The 22,608-nt window shown below is 39.3% G+C and overlaps 1 protein-coding gene across 4 annotated transcripts in view; it reads right to left on the reverse strand.

Moving 5' to 3' along the window:
- FAM171A1 (family with sequence similarity 171 member A1) overlaps positions 1–22,608 on the reverse strand; it is a 92,339-nt gene that overhangs the window by 8,361 nt on the left and 61,370 nt on the right. For all 4 annotated transcript variants that reach the window (XM_054817405.1, XM_054817404.1, XM_054817403.1 and 1 more), the window contains 2 exons: positions 18,117–18,275; positions 12,926–13,102 (listed from right to left, as the gene is read on the reverse strand). In XM_054817405.1, the coding sequence (XP_054673380.1) occupies positions 12,926–13,102; positions 18,117–18,275 (336 nt within the window). The remainder of the gene's footprint in view (positions 1–12,925; positions 13,103–18,116; positions 18,276–22,608) is intronic.

A 22,608-nucleotide genomic window follows, 5' to 3' on the forward strand; every position in this document is an offset into this window, starting at 1 on the left:
TGCAGACTGCTCCCATCTTTGTTCTCTTTGAAAGAAACTCAGGATTGCTCTACCATGCACTGCTGAGAATTAAATAATCAGATTACAGGTAACAGATCTGTCGCATGGGTCTGTGTGACCAGTCACCCCAGCCTGGTGGAGAAGTGAGCGGAGGGCAGGGAGATCTGCATCACTGGCCTGGACACTGAGAACCGCCGCTGGGAAGCCACCCTGGCACCAAGTGGCATTTCCCGAAGCTGCAGTCCTGGCTTGGCATCACCAGCAGGTGCCGAAACAGAGGGCATTAACTCACTAAGGAGGTTCTTCACACACTTTGGTGGCCACTAGAAGGACGGCTGATCTGCATGCAGAGAAGGGATAAACCTCTCTGCACTTCTGCAGGGCAGCTCTGTATTTCTGTGCAAAGGGGGGTCAGAGTGCTGCATTCACCCTACTCAGCTTCAAATGCTCACTTTAAAGGCAAGCTGCATCTTGTACTTGCGATTCCCTTTCCATTAAATAGTCTCCTGTGTGTAATTCCTGAAACGGTGCTTTTCATCAGACGTCACTCAGGACTAAGGATGAGCATTTGTGAATGAGAGTCATCTGTACACTTTGTGGTGACTGCAGAACACAGAAGAAATGCTGCTGCTGCTGCTGTTTGGGGTTTTTTTTTTAATACCACTGAGATCCTGATGATTTCCTCTGTGTTTCTTAGATTATCAATCTGTGCAAATCCTGTACACCTGAGAATGACTTTTCTGAATATTTATTTCCTCTCTACTACTGATTTTTGCTATATAAGTACACCCTTAAACTCCACCATCTTTGGCTGAATAATAAACTCATCTAAATATAGTGAAAGGTTGTTCAAAAAAATACAGGTTTGAGAGAATTTCTAGATCTAGGTGACTATCATTGCCATATAGAGACTGTATTTGAAACCAAACTGAATTTGTGGGCAACAGGGGAAAGGAATTACTGGCATAATTTTCAGTTTTCCAAGTATCATTTCCAGTCTGTATAGGGTAGCAACAATCTGTTATTTCATACAGAAAGTCATACAAGATAAAAAATTTTGATTCACAGTACCAAAAAGACCAAAACCTGCGTGCATAGACTTGCACATGACATCCGTAACTGTTGTATCAGAACACCTTGATGTAGCTGTTAGTTTACCTCTTTTAGGGCAGCATTATCAAGAAGAGTAGAATTGAATGGTCCACAGTTACGTGTGAAGTTTCTGAATAAACTAGGAAAAGTAGATTCTTCTTCCCCACTTTCTTGTTGTGTTTTCTACACATGCACTTTTGGGGAAAATGTAATACTAACAGTACTAACAGCTCTGAACGATAAGGTGAAAAAATAGCCCATAGGGTCAAATCTTGCTTCTATCTTGTGCGTAAAAGGCCACTTGGTAAGAAAACTCCTGTAAGCTTAAACTTCACAGTTGTTTTTTTTTTTCTGCAAGGTCTGGGACTGAGAAAACTGCTACTTCAGACCGTGAGCACATGCACCAACTATTCAAATACACAACTATGTAAAACGAAACTTTAAGACTACAAGAGATATAAAAGTCCTGTTTAAAAAAAAAAAAATGGAAGGACCTTCCATCATACTTCCAATACTTCTTTTACCATCTCTAAACCCTTTTAATTCACACACAAACAGAAACACATACAAATGTAATATAGCAAATTTCATTATCTTCGTTGTCTATTTTTAGTTACCTCCTTGAGCAGAAGCTATTATTGATTCCCTCACTAGGGGGAACTTGTGTCCAGCTTGCCTTATTCACATTACACCGCCTTCTGATGAACACAATCCTCCAAATGCCTCTTTAAAAGCCTTTTGCTCAGTAATAGTCTGCTTGCATAATGCAGCGATCAAGAAGCTAACAGAGGCTGCACTCTTATCGCTGTGAGCAGAGCTCAGCTGCCATCCTGCCAAACAAGCAGCAGCTCAAATTGCTCATATTTTAGCAACGAAAGGAATCCCTGTATTTGAGATGGAAGGGAACAATAGAGTCTACTGCACGAGGTCAGTCAGGTTTCATGCTTGTCTTCTGCTCATTTAGGTCACCTGTTTTTGTAACCACTGGATATACTTGACGAACACTAGAGAAAGATGTAATTCCCTCTCTCTGTTATAGACAGTTAAGAATTTCAAAAGTGTAACAGATATATCTGATATTGGTCATCTTTAAACAAGAGTGATGAAGCTTTTGTTGACCGTACCCTACACACTAGTATGTGATGACAGCTAGAAAAGAATTACTTTTTAAATGGCGCTGTCCTGAGTTCCTTCATCAGGACAACAGAAACTGCAGGTTCCTGGGAACCACGGGTACACAATCTCATCAGCTGCTCTTCTTGATACTTTCCTGGTCCAACACTTCAGTGATAAACTCAGCTCTTATACTTCCACTGTTTCTTACCAATAGTCCACTAATAAAACAGAGCATCCTCCTGCATAGTGGGATGAAGACAATAAAGAACTCCATCCTTCACAACAGTAAAACCAGCAAAACAGGTTTGAGTGGAAACAGTTGAAACACAAAGTCCTGTATTGTTTCTTGTGTGATCAAATAGCCAAAAGCCAATATAGAGGGAACTGATGTGTCTTCAGTATTACGCAGATCCATCGGGATGTTTCCAGGTCTCTCTCATATTTCATCCTTCATAGGTTCCAATATCCTGGTTGCTTTTCAACTATCATTAAACACCAAGCAGCATTCTTGTAGCTCCCTACACGCAATGCCTTGCTGTAATGACTAATGTTGGACATTCTACCAAGCAAAACCCAACCACATTGTACTTACTGGCTACGCTCCTAGTGTTCCAAGCTGCCTTGAGCAAGCAAGAGTTCATTGCTGTGCAGCCTCGAGAATGAATTCCTTATCCCATCCCAGATTCTTCCTTGCAGCAGGAAACAAGATGTATTCCTGTTCTAAAAATGCAGCTAATTACCCTCTGTGTCCTCACATACTTGCTCTTGTAAGCAAGGGAGGAGACTGAGAGGCAGCGAGTAAAAAACTTCTTCCATTTTTCTGTCCTTTCCTATCCGCTAAGCCTGCAAATGGAGTAAGGGCAAGCAGCATTTTTTTTTTTTTTTGAATATGCAGGCAGGATTACAACTGCAGGAGAACTACGCAGAAGGATTTAGGAGAAAACAAAGGTCTTACCTCCCCACATGGCTAAGCGTTACAATAATTTAATTTCTTATTCTCCATATATCCTAGACCATCTACTCCCTGCCTCCGCCACCCCAAGTCAGCACAATCAACTACCTTCACTGTTTATTAAGTTTTATACATGATGTGCAATAATAGTTAAGTACCAAGCAATACAGGAAGCAGTACAAATAACTGGATGTAACGGAACCGATCATTTTTGTTCAAGACTGATTGTGTAGTTCCAAAAAAACCACGTCAATGCATCTTTGGAGCAAAAAGAACAAGTTCAGTATAGTTTGTAAGCACTGCATGATTTGGGCCAATTTGCCATTAAATTTTAAAGAGTGTCTGGTGCTTCACAGAAAACTTCTATATATAGAGACATTCTTGCTTATAGATCATTTTTACATTTCTCTTCTTCTTTTTCCTCTATTACTGCTCAGTGGAGCCAACATGCTGATCCAGGATTCAAGTCAGGAGAGCTGTCTCCTGGCTCAAACTAATGGCAGGGGGAGAACCAAGAAGTTTCTTAACTGTTTCCTCACCAAAATTATATTTAATGCTACTGACTTTTTAGAATAAATAGTGTCATTTAACAAATTTCTTCAGCTAGCCAGCATGCCTTCATACGTGTAACTTAAAAGCAAGGTAAGAGAACTACTATCATTACCACTACAAAGAATATAAAAGTGAGAGCGCTTTAAAAGAAATACAAATCAAAAACCAATCAGATAAAGAAAGCTGAGCTCCGTCTAGCTGCAAAAATATGCAAATATAAGACAAGTTGAGGATTTCAGCAGAGCAGGAGAAATAAATTCTGCTAGAGAGAAGCACCTTATTACTTTGCAGTAACTTCGATCCTGATGAACATGCTTATTTATCTCAGGCAGCTTTTAGGACTTGCCAATGGGGGCAAGAGGGGGTTATCATGAGTAAATTTAACAGCAAAAGGTTTGCACATTAAGTCTCCGTTCCAAGACACATTCTACACTAAAAATGCCTTTTTGTAATTTAATTTACCTTACTTCTAAATCAGATCGAAAAATGACACTTTCAGCAAGGAGCGCGCCCAGATGGACAGCTATTGCAGAAAAGCCATTACAGAACAGCTATTCCAGACTATTTCCATGCTCAGTCAGGTCAGTGCACGTACGGCCAGCCTGCCCAGAAAAGAGACATCCTATTGTCTTCAAAGACACTATTCAATGTGACAGCTTGCTGGATCCAGGCGGCACAAATGGATCTGCTTTTGTAGTCTAGATGCACGATGCCTCTGAATCAGACACCACTTCCATATTTTAAAGCTAGGCCTTATTATTTTAAATTAATGTGTAGTGAAATCCAGGGAATTGTACGCCTCTCGGGCTTCCATGCGCGTGTCACGGTGCCTGCTGACAGTCCTGCGCTGCTCCAGCTCAAGCAAATGGCAAATTTCGTACTGGTCTACTTGAGGCAGGACCACACTGTGTTCAGGCAGGACTGCCACACCAGGCCATCTGCTCTAGAGAGACACGTGTGACTCCTACTAAAGTCAAGAAGAAAGGCAAAAAATTTCCCTCTCGTGTGCTGGCTGCCAGGGGAGTTTGCACGCTGGCAGCGCAGAACTCGTCTCTCTGGGAGAACGGACAATACTGCTTGCTTCAGGTGTAACTTTCCAAGCTGAGCGTTTCGGAGCCTCCCAGACCATTACTGCTGCGGTCACTTCTGCTGACTTTGACTGCCTATTCTTCCTATCACTGATCAAAACAGTTCTGGTAAATGACTGTCAGAGGAGTGCGCTGTAGCCAGCAGCTTCCCCTAAGGACAGTCATCAAGTCGAAATATTGCTAGTGTTTAAAAATATGGTAGCTATGGTGGGTTTTTTCCATAAATTACTTTTACATGTGAGCTTTTGGTAGGAAACTCTTCCACTGATCAAATACTGTTTGTTTTTTATTTTGTTTCTTTTAACTGGCGACAGGATCATCCAATCGCACTCAAGCAGGGAACCAAAATTCTGCTATTTACAGCATGAATTATTTCCATCCAATAGGTTTGACAAATAAGAGGATTTAATTAGTGAGAGAGCAAATTAAGCATAATCCCATTATATGAATTTATTTTTATTCACAAGATTATCTGCCCTAGACAAAAGAGTTTTGGAAAGAAAAGAAAGATACTTTTAACTGTACTACTTAATAGCAAAGAGGTTTTAAATAACTCTTCCTTAATGAGAAGTGCTTTTCTTTCAGCACAGATCTCTTCTGTGAGGTCTATGATGTCTTGTAAAATTGAGCTGCTTAGAGATTCATAGTTAAATGGAGATACATGTGTCAAAAGGAATGAGGCAGGTTGTTATCAGACAGAGTATGGGACAGCAAAGGATATTCAAAACATACGAATGGTGTTTCTAGAAGTAATTGATTTAGACACTTCAAATGGCAATGTTATGACGGAGAGTTAATCAAGGGCAAGTTTGTGAAAATAACTTCCTAAAGCATGTTGTGACATAAATAAATTGTAGCTTTTTATTCCACTGCCTGAAAGCTGCTTATCAGATTTCTTCTTCTTCCAATCAAAAATCACCTCTAATCTGCGTCAGCATGGGAAGTTTTACTACAAAAGGATGGGTTTTTTGGTTTTACTTTTGTTCATTTCCTAAAAAGCTAAAAGCTGCTGAAATCGGAAGTTGAAAAATTCCTTCTTGTATATTGGTAGAGATTACTTTCCTCCTCCCCCTCCCCCCAATACACACGGGTTTAAAAATTCATAGCATTGAAGTTAATATTAAAATTTTGTTTTTGGAGTTACTAGGCAACATCAAAAAATAAACGTCCCTGCTCTGAGCTCATACCTTCATTATTCTTCAACTCTTACAGAATTTGTTACACAAGCTTTCAAGGGCTAAATCCTGCTACTGTTTCAGCACCACCACCATTATTTGGTGTACTGTAAAGGAAATGCTTTTAACATTGTACCTTGAAGACTTTTGCAAGGAAGTCTAACGGTTCAGTTTATTACTAGTGTCTGAGAAGCTCTGTAGTTTTTGCCATCTCTACTCATTTTTCCCCTTAAATCATCTGTCAAATGTTTAACAAAACAGTTTTCATTATTTAATAACTTTAATTACATCTGGGCAGAAGGCAGGGCACGTTGTCCAGAGAACTTGCTTGCATTGCTTTGGCCCCCTCAGCATTTCCTTCCAGAATGCCAAACAGAAGAGACTTATTAAAGAAAATGACTTCCATATGTAATTACTGGTTAATAATTATATTTCAAAAGGGAAAGCTTAGTTATGCTTGCTGGACCACCGTCCCTAGTTACTGGTGTACACGAAAGATACTGCCTTTAATATTTGCTTTATCACATTATTAATCACATTCAGTCAGTTATTGACCAAATTATTAGAACAAGTAATAAAATAAAAGCACAAAGCAAAACACTGCATCCCTTTTCCTTCATTCAGCCTCACACCACACTCATGTTCAGTTTCTATTTTTCAAGCTGGAAGTGGAAGTAGATACACACTGGGATTTGATCTACCATCCCAAGGCCGCAGAGGAAGGTCGTCCCAGGTCCTCCTCAGCCTCTTCCAGCCTCACTCAAGACACTTCACACTCCTGCTCTACACCCCCCTGCCTGTATTTCCACCAGCCTCCAAGTCCTCTCCAACTCAAGCAGCTGCACAAGCACAATAGTCTTTTCTCCACTTCCTGACATTTTGATGTCCACCTCTTCCCACCTTCTACTGTAGGCCTTCTATAGGTGGAGCTACAGGGCCGTCTACATGATACAACATACAGTCCATTATTAAAACCTGTTCCCAGAAGCCATACTATTTGTTTCCAGTTTTATTTCCTTGACTACATAATAGTAGATTATTTGTATATATCACTGCACTTTGGCAGCAACCCAATTCCTTCCACATGCTCTTCAGCTCCACCATCATGCCATACCACACCTGCTTTGCCACAAATGCAACTCAGATGGTATATGAGGTGGGGAGAAGATCAAACAATCCATTCACATCACTTTCACATGTGTAAGCCACAACATCCATTTTAAAAACAACATACATACTGATAAATAAGCACAACTGCCTCCTGTGATCCACCACATCTCTCCAGAGGAATCGGGATAGCAAGAACATACCTCAGTGAGCTACACTGTGAGGCATCAGGGGAAGAGCTTCTTTTCCTTTCAATGCTGAGGTCTGTCTACTACTCTGCAATTATATCTGCACCTATTATGCAGACATCGTACATGGTAAAAAGATGGGTTTGGTAGCTGCCATTTCTATGGCAACACAAAAAATATGAAATTCTTTCAGAGCGGTTAGTTAAAAATCTGTATTCCTCAGTGTATTTAGTCTTTAAAAATAATTTAACCTTCAAAGCTGAGATAAAAAAGGAAGTAAAAAATCAAATTGTCAAGGAACTTGTAAGCTACAGAAATAATGTAACGATGAACTTTGTGGTGGCTTGGTTTTCTCCTTGCAATTTGCAAATAAATCTCCATATGACCGGTGAATCTGATCTAGAACCAAATGTTCTGGATCTGATTATATTCAATTCAAACTTTTGGGGGCAGGGAACATGTTTTCCTGAACATATCCATTTCTCTCATGTAGAAAACCCAATAAAACCCATGGAGAAGTGCATGAAGTCCCAGGCCACGTGCACAGCTGCATGTAGTCCAAATGCAGGTCATCTATCCAAGTTCAGAGGCGTGTACTCATACCCAGTGTCAGATCAAGCAACGGACTGCAAAAGTTTTTGTTAAATGATTATTTTCTCTCTATCATGCAGTGTGACAATGTGGTGGCAATCAGAAGTTAACCGAACTCACAACAAAAAGGAACACATTTTACTTTTAAACTATGAAAACCTAAATCTTTTCTTTGGGCAGATTATCATTGCTACTACATGGGAAGCTTAAATCAGAGACTTTTACAAATCATCTTATTTACAAATAATGTGCAGCGAACTAGACAGGTGGATGTAACCTGCCTGTGTTTTCTGCCTAACAGTAGCTGTCACTCTCTCCCGATAAACATTACAAACAAAAACCAAGCATCATTTCACCTCCATGAAATACAGCAAAACCATATTGCAGTCAAGTTTAAGTAGGTGACAATACTGTTTATACATAAGTATATCCTCACAACTTCTTTTGGGCACAGAAAACATTATCTTCATATTGCTGAGGAAAGAACACCAGGAAATTCTGACTCTACAAAAATCAATGGAAATTTTACCACTGAAGGCAGGACATCATAAGTACCAGACTTTCAAACGTATTTAGAAATCTATTATGGCGTTAAATGCAGTCACAAAGCACTGACCAAGCACAGCAGAGTACATAAAGTATTGTGCGTTATAAAGCTATAAAAAGAGCTTCCCAGGATACTCTTCTCCATTTTCTGCCATCGCTTTACATTAATACATGGTTGCATTTCAGGCACTGGGGAAACATCCTCCTCTGTGAAGAAGCTAGTAATTTAAAGACAACAAGGTCATGTCAAAGATGTACACCAAGTGTTCAGGGAGGAGGAAGAACAGAGAAACATTACTCTGAACTTCATTTACACATAGTGCACAAGAAACAACACATTTTAAGGAGGAGGAACAAAAGGGTGGAGATTTAACCCCTTCACTCCAGAGTCCTTTGCCACACAAGGTTGAAAACAGTGTTGAAAATATTTTCCTGTTATTTGGTGGGATTAATAAACTAGCAGATGCAGCGATATTGTCACTGAAGAATAAATCTCATTTCCATATGCTGCACTCTGGAATACTTGGTAATATTTTAAAGTCCTTAACACAGCTCTAGATGTGGATATAGAGGTCTAGGTGCAGCATCATGCCTCCGTACCACATGGGATGAAACTGAGGACTTAAAATGGAGAATGCTGGTCTTACAGTTTTGCTCACTGAATCCAATGAAAAACAGACACTTTAACATAAAGCATAAACCTTCCAAATGGGGGCTGAGGAGAATACAGCTGAGTAAGTGCTGTGTTACTCAGTCCAGCTGGTGGGAGCTGGAAATGATGCAGGAGGTACAAAGTTTCATTTCTACTGGGATCTGTAGTTTTCATCTCTAACTGAAGAGGACAAGGATAGGAAGAAGTCTTGGACAGAAGTTTGGTGTCCAAGAATAGAGAGATTAATTATATTGCTGTAAATCCTACTGACATCAAGGGAAATATAGAGAGGAAGTCATGATCCCAACCATCTGCTTACGGATAAAGAAAAAAAAGAAAAAAAAAATATTTTTTTGAGCCCCTTCAGATTTTGAAAAAAACGAGACAGTGCTTGGGAAAAAAACTCCCAACAATCCAGAAAACCACATTGAACAATCCTGATTATAAAAATGAGAATCTGCATCTCTTCTGTTCAAACCTTTAAGTGTGTACTATGAAATAAAACCACTCTCCCACAGTTGTGTGAAATACAAGAGATACGGGTATGTCAACAGTGTGGAATGATTAAATTGCATTTTAGCGTATACGTCTCCATAACATCAATGCATCTGTGCTTATTATTGCCAACAGAATCGTAGAATGGTAGGGGTTGGAAGGGACTCCTGGAGATCATCTAGTCCACCATTAAGATATGCTGCAGAGAAAGGTGGTGGAGCATGTCTCCAACACAAGAATAAGGTTGGATGTATTCCTTTATCCTAAAACTTCCCCAGGGCATACATAGCTGCTCTTCATTTTATTAATTATTCAAAAAAGTATTACTGCTTTAATTTGCTTGCTGTGCATGCAAGGCAGTAAGTTTGTTTTGTAATGAAAAAAATCTCATTTGGAACAGTATAAAATAGATGCAGCAGATTGTCTTATTTTGATGTCAGCCTGCTTCTTCTGGCTGGCTGTTTCATCAGTGTCAATGGAGCCACTCTCAGCCTTACGTAGACTATGCTGCTTCTCCCCCTTCTCTCCCCACTTCTCTCTCAAGGACAGAAACTGTGGTAATGAAAATACAGATTGTTTATGGTAAACATTCTCAAAAGCCATTAATTATTTTTGGCTGCCGTAATATGCAAATATGCATAATTTCTGTAGAAACGATGAAAATCTCTGCACTTCCAATCAGATGCCACGGGGTTTATATTAGTACGTTATAAGCTCAGCAAAATGTATGAGATTCTAAGGATTAAAACATATTTCTAGTATTTCTGTCCCTTCTCCACTCCCTCCTCTAGAAGTGAAAAGTACTTCTGCTTTTTAGAGCAGAAATTATACTTCATGCAGTAATGATGACAACCACATGGATTCTAAACAAAAACAATGGCTTGCACAAACAAGCACCCACTGTACTGCTAATACACTAGAGAGAAGTGCTGCATTATTCCCTGGTAATACAGTCATAGTTTTCCTTCTCTGGCATTTACTCAATTTTGAGATACAAGTGTGAAAATTTAAGCCACTGAAAATCTATTAAGGAGAGACCGCAACATAACTAGCACTGAAAAAAAACCAGCTCCCGAAATGAAAGACAAAATCAGAATAATGAGGTTACACGATCTATCCTGACAAGGCACAGATCTGGCAATGCAAATGGGTTACAACAACTTATCTGCCAGTTATGGATTTCTCCAGCGTAGGACCATCCCAGTCATCATCCATCCTCCTCCCTTCACAGTCCAAGCACAACAGGGATGGGGAATGTCAGGGCACCACCGTGTTCACACTAGTTTGACAGCCCTTAGGGTGCTAATGTAGCCTGCACAAGATAGAGCGGCTGCTCTACTTATTAAATTAGGCTACTCTAATTTAAATTGGTTGGGATGTGGCCAAAATTCTGCTAGAACTGGCATGCTGCAGTCAGGGCTTAAATGCATCTTTGTTCAACATCTTTGGTTGCACGGAAAGATGCTTACTTCAGCTGAAGTGTGAGTTGGAGCCTAAGCATAACGTCTTCAATACCTTCCTCTCTGTGGCTTTGTGAAGCTAAGAGGCCTGACAAAGACGCATTTTGTTTAGTGGCCCTCATGCCTTCCCCTCCCAATAACGCAAGTGCTCCAGCAGTTTGTCATGAAGCAAACGAGGTTGAACTTGTCTCAAGATTGGGAGCCTCAAGCCTGCAGCGCTAAATTGACTAACTCGTATTGATCCGTACTAATATATGCTGCACACAATAGGGTAACTAGCTCTTTATATGCAACAGTAAAAACCATGTTCCATAGTGAAAGAGAGCTTTTGTAGCCCTGCTGCAGGGGCATGGAAAATCAGCCATAAATGAGAAAGCTCCATAATAAAAATCAGAACCGTTACACTAGCAGTGAGTAACTAGCAATGAGGCGGGCTATAACACAGCTGACAGGAAGGGTTGGGGATGGACCACTTCTTGTGGAGAAAGTAAATGTGAGTCAGTCTTCCCTGTCTTTTTTTGAACAAGGGAAAACAAAATAGTTTCTAAAACCACAAATTAAAATGTTTCAGGAAGAACGTAGTGAAACTTACTGCCAGGGCACCACAAGAAAATGTGATGTTTCTACAGTTAAGGGAAACCCCAAATCCATTCATTGCACTCTTTTTCTACTATTCAATTTTGTATCATATTCAAATTAATTCATTAAATCCTACTGCTTTACTCTTTAATACAGCCTACTTACTCCTGACAAAAGATTTATCAGGCATGCTGTTTGAAAATACATCACCTTTTTCAGCAAACAGAGGCAGGAAGGAAGCAAAAACGTTATTTCCTCCTTCACCCCTCTCTTCCCTCCTCCCCTCCCTTCCTCCAACGCAGTGGTTTCATGCTCGTTGTTCTACTTCTGGATGTGATCATAAACTGGCTCAAAACATTTGCCTTGCAGGTACAAAACCCCACTGATTGTCTATACAGATCCACATTTCTGGCTCCTTTCTCTTCCTCTTCCTCACAGCCTCTACCTCTCTCACTTTCCATTCTTCTTTTTTTCACTTCTTTTTCTTAACAACCATCTGGGACATACTTCAGAAGGCACAGTGCAATAACTGAAGGGGAATCACCAGGACAAGACTTACGCACCCCTTAATCCTTTACACTTGAAGGTGTAAAGAAGGCCAGCATGGTATACCAGCTAGCAATGAAAAAACAAACCAAAACAAAAATAGAGAACCTAAACCACATATTTCTGGAAACATTCCTGTTCACAATAGCAAACGTTATCTTACAATGTAAAAAACTGAGTACATTTTACAGCTTATGCTGATTAGTCATTCTGTCCTTTCAAAATATTTGATGAATTTTGCTTGCTCCCTTTTTAAAAAAAAAAAAAAAAAAAATCATTTACATGTACTTTCCTTCTTGATAGTATTAGTCAATCTCAAAGTGATTTACAAAAGAAGTCAGTATTATGTTTCCTATCTGACAGGCAGGAAACTGAGCTAGAGACAAGAGACGGACCAAAGGTCAGATAGCTGGCTGCTGGCAAACATAAGGCTAGTTTCCATTCCTCCAGACTTCCAATTCAGTGCCGCAGCAAATATGTCTCTCCGCTTCTCAGTCTCTGGGTGAAATCAAGTTCTCTCAAGGTTTTTTTTTTTTTTAATAATTGCAAAATGTTACATTTACAAAAAAGTTTGCCTAGAAGTGGCACACAGTGCTACTCAAGTATATTTGCATATACACTATATATTACTTGATCAAAAAACCTCAGTCTTCTCTCCTTTTAGACAGAAAACAGATTTCTGTACGCTCCAATGAAGACCGTAATATATTACCATAATAAATGCAGTGAGACATTAGTTTCAGACAAATGAGGTCATCTAGGGAATCACAATTAGATGTTACCTACCAAATTTTTGGTCAAACCTCCATGCTGGAACGTTTGCATTGTGCTTCAAGTTGCTGTTTGTTGGCAGAGGCACTGTTACATAGATGGGGCCATTCACGGGGATTGGAGTCCCATCGCTGTTGAGGAGATGAACACTGACTGCAGTGACAGGGGTGAGGTCATACCTAGTGCTGTTTCCTACCGAGAGAATGAATGAACATCGTGACTACAGAATTTCCCAGAATTTAAGATACACCCATGTGGTTCAACACCGCAGTACTGTACCAACATATTTCTCAAGGGATGGCAGTAGTAATCCTCTCCTCTCTGCCTTATGAAATTCACAAGAAAGATGAATATGCTTCTGTATTTTTCACTTAATTTTGAAAAATTCTTAAGACAAGAAAACTACAATGCAAAAATCTCCTGCATATATTTTCTCATCTTATTTTATCTTAAATAAATATGTATGAGTGTCACAGCCATAATCATGGCCAAAAAATAATATCTCACAAGCCTCTATTATATCCTCACATGCTGATATTATAACTAACAAACACCCAAACATGCAATGACACTGCAAGGATGATCAGTTATATGTTTAAGAATGCCAGGATGTATTTCCTTTGGCCTTTCATTGAAATAAACCAAGCTAAGTGGATTATTAGGATACACAGTGTTATCTTCTTATCTATGTAAGATAAGAATTATCCTTTATGTTTAAACTCCATGCCAACGGACATTACTTCATCACAACATGATTTAAAAAAGCATTACAACCCTTCAACCATAAACCAAATGAATCAACAGGAAAAAATACCACGGGTATATATATGTGTTCAGGGGAGGGGAAAAAAAAAAAAAAAAAAAAAAAAAGCTTGAGGTTTAAAACCAAGGAGATCCAGAGTTCAAAGGAATAGCGGTAGTAGTTTAAATCCGAAGAGATGGAGCTTCCAGGTTTGCAAAGGGCTTGGGCCACCCTGCTGCTGGCTCCGGGGGCTGTGCAGCCGCTCATCCTGCTGCAGGGCTAATCTGAGAGAAGCAACAGGGGTGCCTGGCTGGCAAAGAGGGGGTGCTGCCCCTCCTGCTGTAATCCTGGTGCCTTACATCAGCATAAACTGCCTGTAACAGCACACCGGCGCCCAGCAGCGGTATGCTGGGTATGCCACAACCCTCAGGAATATGCAGTATCTCAGCCACAGTGTTCAGCAGGATGAGTACATTAGAGGGAACGATGGGAAAGCATTAAGATCTTTATGATTTCTCCTAACAGCGAGTAAGTCTCAAGGAATGGCCTTTATTAAATTCGATGTCTCTAAGTATCAGCTCACCAAAGTTAAGACGTCACCAGGAAAAGGGAAGGAAAGGGGAAGTGGCAAAGGGAAGGAAAAAAAGACTAAACTCCTCAGAATTTTAAATTCTTTGGATTTTGCAAAAGGCGCCAAACTGAAGACATGGAAAATAACCAGAATAAAATTTGCATGTGGCTTATTTACTATAGCATCTATTCTGACACACATTTCCCCCAGGTTTCAAGGCGAGCGTCACTGCTGCACAGCTGACAGGCAAGGGACATACACGCTGCTTTGATCTACTGTGACCGGAGGGGCAGAGGCATATCTTCCAGAGGGATTAAGGTGCTGAGAAAACAACAGGTACTCTGAAGATAGCCATATAAGAGAGCCACAAAGCTCAGAGAAAAAAACAGAAAAAAATAAGGTTTGGAAATTCAGCTAGGGTGGAGGGAAGGTTGCCAGCCTACCCAAGCATTTGTATATTATAGGCTCCAATGGTGCACAATATCACCCCCTTACAGCCTTAGAATATAAAAGAGAGAGATAGAGGAGGGAATTACTGGGAAAAAAAAATTGTTCCTTTATTCCTGATTGTTCAATCCACTGCTCCTGCCACACACCTATAAATTCTGTCAGATTGATGCTTGTCCCCAGGTCACTGGACTTGGGCCACTAAGTTTCTCAGGCTTGTATCAGAGAAATAAATTCCTGTTGCTAAGTATCATAACCTGACCACGTTCTGGCATACACAAATTCCCAATGACAAAAAGTATAACTTCAGATTTTAGAAACATTTAGATTAATATCTAAGATTAAATTATGTTTTATATCTTATTTTTAGATATTGAAAGTTTTGAATTTTTCTTTCATTACTGTCTTGATAAAGCATATCTGCCTGATATCTGTAAAAATGAGTTTTCAGCTCCAGAGAAAGCATTCTGATGGTAAAACACTGTTTAATATATATATATTTTTTTTTTTTTACTTAAGATGCACTGACACTTTGCTGCATACTGGGCTGAACAGCTTATATTAGAAGATGAAGAAATTTCTGAAATTCTTCTGACCTCTGGCAAGAAGAAATAACCCTTCAGTCTGCCACCTTGCACAGTATGTAAATGCTCATTAAAAAGATAAATTGTTCTCTTCTCTGTTGTGAAGGTAAATTAAAATCAATGCTTATGAAACTCTCACATGCTATAAAACTGATAAGCACACGCACAGATTAAATGGGAATAGACTTCAATAAATGTCAGCTTTCATTTATTTCTTGTCATTTTTGACATCTGGTGACCTGTAAAGAGCTCTAAAAATAATCAGAGGAAAATCCACTGTGACTTAGTCTTGTCTCTTTATAAAGAAACAAACAGCCTACAAAACCAGCAGGAGTAATGGTTATTAGCCAGCTTGGTCCATTACTGCAAATGATGGAAACTTTTGTTTAGTTTGGTTAAAAGGACAAGATGTTGTGAATCCATCCTCCTGCTCTCCAACTGGTGATTAATACAAACAATAAGGTAACACTATACAGGCTAATCACTATGTGCAGCCTAAATTCTTTGAATTTTTATGTTTGGAACATGCTGATTCATGCAATGCATTTTCACTGTTCCATATTACTACTTCAACACTCAGTTGTTTTTTTGTGAAAACTGTCGAACTCAGAGAGAATAAGTTTTAGTTAAAACAACTGTAAAGTCACTTTGAATAAACACTAGCTAGAGAACGGAGCTGGCTGAAACAAATGGAAGGACCTCTCCAAACTCTACAGACATGTAAATAAACTGTGAAAGAACAGAGGAGTAACTGGGGAAGGAGAGGTGGGAGAAGGGAGAAGGGGCAGTGTTCAGGAATACTCCCAAATTTCCCATGCAAATTAATGCTAATTTTTTTTTTTTAAATTCTAAAATTTGTACATATTTTTCTTTTTCTCTTGAGAACAGAAATATTGAAAAATCACCAGCAGGTAGTGATCTCATTTTTTATTCCTTCAAAAGTTTTTCAGGTTAAATCTTCACCAACTCACTTGGAGATGAAGAAGAGGAAGTCAATCCTAGTTTAGGATTTTAAAGTTTCATGTTTCCACATCAGGAGAAACTTCTGCTGAAAACAACAGATATCTATACTATAGTGCATATATAAATATATTGTATTTGTAGTCTGTATTATACCATACTGAATACTACAGTATTCAGAAAACAAGGCTCCTCATTCTCTTAAACCCCATTTCTTTGCTGGTAATTTTGGTCTTTTATGACATACTTTTACGTGAGGGCTAATAAAAGTCAAATCCACAGCACTCATGCTCAGGTAGAAAAGTTCCTGTCGTGCAAGCATACAGAAGACTAAAAAAACAAGGGTGCATTCATCTGTTTTGTAGGAAGCTAGGAGGTAAAACAGGAGAAAGATGACGTCCTGGATGTGCAGTTCCCATGAGAGGTGATCATCTGAAATCTTGGCAAGACCTTTTTTCACTAAATAAATGCAAGGGTGGGATGTTGGGTTGCAGAGTACTAAGGAAAGATTTAGGAGAGAAGAATCCCACACACATTGTCAGCAGTTTGTTCAGTGGGTTTAAAGATAAAAAGAAAGGAGATGAGGAAGTAGACAGATGAGTGAGATCAAGTGCATTCCTTTGTTTTAAAAAAGATAAAGAGATATTTGATCACGTTTGAGTATGAAGAGCCACAGAAAGCCAAAGGTTGAAGATGAGAATAGGGAAATAACAGAGACACAGATTGAGATAGGATGAGATATGCTCACTGAAGCAGACAGAAGGACTGGAGTAAGGTAGGAGACACATTTCTAATTGTAATAGAAAAGGAGGGGGGAAGTTCATTTTGCCTTTTTTTTTTTTTTAAGAAAAAGCTAGCAAGCTCAGTACATACCATTGAATCCTGGGTCGTGTGTAAAAGTCGCCTAGATCAACATATCACAAGTAAATGCACCCTGAGAAACAGCAGGAAGGGACCTGAAGGGGTTATTTAGGCTGCTTCAAAGCAGGCTCAGCTACGCTTATGCCATCCTCACAGGTGACAGTCTAGCTCTGTCCAACACCCTCAAGCAATTGATTCTACAGCTTAACCTATTCTCACCATAACAACATTTTCCTAATCACTAGTCTGAATCTCTCTTGCTGCACTGCAAGTCCACTGCTTGCTATCTAACCCAATATGGACAGACAGAAAACATTATTCTCCTTTTCACACCAGCATTTTAAGAATGTGAAGACTTCTGTGCCCAAATCTTCTATTTTTCTCTAACCTACACAACACCAATTATTTCTATCAAGGCTAAATGAGAAGTGGAAGAAGAGTAACAGGCAGTTGTAGTCATAAAAATGTATTACAGCTTTGAATTTAACAGTGGTTGTGTTTCTACTATGAATTTTCATTGTTTTCCTGTTGGTGTTAGATCAATTTGCACATTTTTGGCTGAAGCTAGATTCAAAAGTATTAACAAAGCCACTGAATCAACTCTTAGCTGAAACAGGAGAGTATTAAATATCCTTGATATATAGGCATTTTTATTTATTTTCAGAAAAAAAAACAAACAACCAAGAATTCTATGGCATTCGCAAGTTAAATTCTCTTTTGTCCCTTCACGTTAATTTCCATTCTTGTATGTGCATGTGCGACACATTTGGAGACTCAGCTCTAAACTACAAGTGTAATAAACTTTTCCAATCTCCCAGGGCCAAGGAGTCTTCACCTTTGCTATTCAGTGGCCCCACTTAAGGGACAGCAGACCTTGATCTCTTGCTTATTGGAATAGCATTTTGGTAGGGCAGTTGAACCTACAGTGTCACCCAAATTTTAAAGAATGTTTGCTGGAATGAGGAATGGATAAAATGACATGGTCAAAACTTGATCCCTGGACCAATATGAAACCAGAGCAAAACCGAAGCAGTGGGTTACCTGTTCCATTTCCATCTAATCCCTGCAAATAAGGAAAACTGTCCACTTCCCAGGGTGAACTGGCTGCAGTCAGATATGCTGTCAAATCACTGTAGCTAGTGTTCTCTGGTAACTTCACAGATCTTCTCTGAAAGTGAACTTGTGGCTGAGTCCGTGCACCTAAAAAAATTAAAAGTGACTTTGTATCCAAGACAGGCAGAGTATGTGTTCGCATTTATGGAACCACAATTACAGTTTTTTTTTTCATTATAAATTGCAATAGCTTGAGAAGGACAGAGACATCGGAAGGCTATTATGAAAGAGGAGGAAAACCAATGTTTTCACATTTATTTTGCAGTTGCCGTTATCTTTCCACAAGTATCACAGAGCAAAATGGTAAAGGCACCTAATGTCAGAAGTTTTCCTGACTATGTTATTTCCCTGGATCACCTCCAATTTCATTACATGTTTATTTTAATGAACATAACAGAAACTAAAACTGAGTTTAGAGGGAGAGCACGTGAAAGCTTAGAAAGCCATCCAGTTCACAATATTTGTTACAATTTTGTTTCTCCTGAAGTAGCCAAGATAAATGTAATTTTTACTTTTTAAATTGATTTTCAAAGAGACAATTCTACCTGTAGTCCAAATTAACTTGTGTAATTTCTGTATTTAATTTTACAAAGCTTTAGCCACATTAACTATCTCTAGTATTGAGATAATAGTCACTTTTTATTTAAATCACTGGATAAAAAGATTCACTTGACAAAGCTTGGGTGAAAAAAGTTTCCGTATTTTCCCACACAAAGAACACATCTAAACAGAACCAGATTACTTGGCATATAAGATTTCTCTCTTTTCCTCTGTTTTGTACAGTTTTAGCATTTTTTGCAAGATCACTAGGTGTTAATCGAAGGGTCTTTGCTGCAACATGATTTAAGACTGTTTCATGTACTATGGCATTTCACATCTTATTTAAATCCCAGCTTATAAAGTCAGTAGTCTTTTTCAACGGATGCTCACCATTAATACCATTTAGCAACACGCAGTAAGGCTCCATCTGCAAGCATGTACAACATGCAAATTAATTTTTAAATCAAAAGCTATTGTATTCTCCAGAGCTCATTTTGAATACCCACAGAACAGTCCCCACACAGCACAAAATCAAGAGGCAATCAGGTTTTTTTTCTTAATTCACATTTGACTATGTGGTTCAAAGATGTCAACTCAAAACATTTTTGCTTCTTTTTCCCTATTAGTCTCTGGCAGCACTTTCAGGTTACATGTAACTTCACTGCAAGAAACATTAAAGAGCTTGACTCACAACTCCTAAGCTTTATAACTGCCAATGTCATTAACCAGGAGACTGGAATCTTTTCTTGCATTATTTTCTAGCAGGAGCTCTAGCTATGAGAAAACATAAAATTCCACAGAACAAACTTTGTATTGGCCAACAAAAATTGTCGCGTAGGCGGGCAAGTATCTCCAAAGAGCTGATCATTGTTTAGTCATCATTTCTTTGCTAATTCTGCAAGGAAAAGCTATAAAACCACTTTTTTTTTTTTTAAATTTCTGACACATTTAAGTATTTACGGCAGGCTTTCAAGACTGGCAGCATCCTTAAGTGTTTAAGACAGTCATTAAACAACACCCATGTGAAATGGGAAGAAATCTCCCTTACCCAATTTCTAGGCTTAAATGGAAAACACCATGAAAGACCAAATAAATCGACTGCAATGAACTCGGGGAATACTTATCTGCTGGGTGCTCTGCAATACTGTAGTAGTTTGCTGTACCTCAGGGACAGATCTGCTCAAGCACTGGGGAATCTCTGACTGCATTGCTGAGCGGGCTCCTACAGTCCATAGGGATAAGCATCCACAGTAACAAAACATAAAAAACCCCCAAACACAACAAAGAAACCGGCATTAGGATTATCACTAGCAGTTCAATGTAAAATTGTAAGATTTTCTGCTAAGTTTCTGGCAACGATGAATTACTAAAGTTGCCAAGACTGCGTATTATATTGCTGAAGAGCTGAACTAATTAAGCATTAAAAACAAAGTAGCTGTTGTTGAGTCTGTAACACAGTAGTTTATGGGGAGGCTCTGGGGTTTTCCATTAAAAAATGGTGGGTTTGTAGCACTGGGAGAGCCACGAGCTGCCAAATTTTAACTTACATAGGGAAGACTCAGAAAGCCAACCTTGGTTTCTTGAATCCTACAGGCAACGCAAAGTGTTCCTACGGCTGAGCCCCAAACCTGGGAGAAAACCTGTGCAGCGATGAACTCAGATAAAAGTTTTAAGGCGGAAGAAACCGCTTTCTGTGTAGATAGTGCATATATATAAAAAAACCCACCTGGTGCAGAGTAGTTAATTCACACCCTAGATTAATAAAATCCTTGATATGGATATTCACCCGAAACCTGCCACTCAGCCTGACTCTCCCTTTGGGTCCTCAGTTGGGTGTCCCCAAACCCAGCAAGAGACTTCAAAGGAGCAGAAGATCAGGAGCTGCCAGAGAAAAGCTCATAAGGGAGGCAGCTATCAACACTTTTACCTTCTCTCACCACCCTGCTTGGAAGATAATCCAATGTACTCCTTAACCAAGGTCACAGAGCATTTTTGGGCTTGTATTTGGAAATAGACATAGTGAGGGAATTAGAAGTGGTAAAATGGAGAAAAAGACATGCTGACCAGATTCTTAAGAGTATTTTCAACAAGTCAACACTTGTCACTGGGAATAGATTATTATTATTGCTTCTGTTACTGAAGACACCTAGTTTTAACTTATAAAACCCAAACAAAACCCAAACACATTCAAGTATAAAACTGGCATGTGAGCTCTCTCCACTTGGTGAGTGCCATGAGGTAAAGGACTTCGGAGCACTGATCTTATCTTCTTAAACATCCTCTTGTCAACACACCAGCCATGATTCAAATGTTGTCAGTTCCAGTTTGCCAGTGCGCACCTGAAGATGTAACCATCTCAAGGAGTCCCTGTAAGGCATCTCCTGCCATGCTGGATGCATGATGTGTGGCACCAACCCAGTATTTCAGCTTCAATCTATGTGAAGTCACGTCTGAAGCATCACCGATTCATGCTCTGATTGCTCATATGTCAGAGGCAGATAGAGGGTACCCATACAGCTCCCATTCACTGAATGCTGTAGTTCAGCTCGTCACTGTGCTGGTATTAAATAACTTAAATGACCCTGTGGCTGGCAAGCTCCATCCCTCGCAATTACTGACAGAGCATAGCAGTGGACTGTAATGCCATCATGGAAATGAAACTGGCTGCATCAGCTCAAACTTCTCAATTGCATAGTAAGTCTCTTGCTTGATTAATTATTCAAAAGCAACTGGTAAATTATTGTACTAGACAGGCCTTTCCTTCCCTTTGGTGCTTCAAACACCAGTGTTCCCAGTCTGTTCCTGGTATAATGAGTTCTATTTTGCTCTCATTTTTGCACTAAGGTAACTCCTGATCAGCTCTTTTGAAGCAGCTCAAAGTTACTGGGAAATAAATCGGAGAAGTAACAGAGAAAAACTAGGTCACAAGGATTTTGGATCGAGACTAGAGAGGCTCCATTCAAACGCTGGTACAATGTCTAGGCTGTCTTTCATTTAGGTTTCATAACAAGAGAATTCCCAAGAAAAGGAGTGTAGGCTGGTCCCATAAAATAGTTTTTACTGGGTAAGACTGAGAGTTCAAATTCCAACTCCTAGAATACTCCGGGTACCATTTTCTTCCTTTATCCTCTTTCTCTGCTATACCAGCAGAATCAGTTATATTATTCTAATTTAAATATATTGGGAACAGCCTGGATTAATTCACTGAAGGGAATAAGATTATGTGGAAAATATTTATGAGTGTCACTTGCTTGTCAAATAAGTCCATCTAGCCCTTTAACATCCCCCTTTTTTGAAGAAAGGAAGCTGTAAACATGAAAAGATTGTTCTTTTTAAGTTAATTGCAGAATGATAGCACATCTGCATAAGAATAACAGCATATAATACACCATGCTAGTAGAATACTTTTGGTAAACAACGTTTCATGTTTTGCTTAATGGAATCCCTTGTGGTTTAACACAGTTCACCGTCCATCTAATTTACCCCATTAGATAATGTCAGCTCTCCAATTGCAGAATATACGTACAGCGGCTGTGCTGCTCTCCAGCTCCTTCTGAGCGTTCCATCAACTACCTAATTTGTTTAGTGCCTTTTCAGCTCCAGTCATATCTAGTGCTATCATTAATGAAAAGCCTATTGTGTCTGGATGGTTTCTAACTGTAAAAAAAAAAAAAGATGTCAGGAAGACATCATTGTATCATATTCCCTCAGATAAAACAAGGGTTATCTTGGAATACTATCAAAGGTAGTATTCCCCTGTTTATTAACTATCTGGTAGAGTTTAAAATTATGGTAATCACAATACACATGAATAAGACACAGTTTACGCACAATGAGAGTGCTCACAGGGAGGATGTCCCCTTGTTTTGGCTCATCAAGG

Source organism: Grus americana, chromosome 2 (genome assembly GCF_028858705.1).
Source record: "Grus americana isolate bGruAme1 chromosome 2, bGruAme1.mat, whole genome shotgun sequence".
NCBI classification, from domain to species: Eukaryota; Metazoa; Chordata; class Aves; order Gruiformes; family Gruidae; genus Grus; species Grus americana.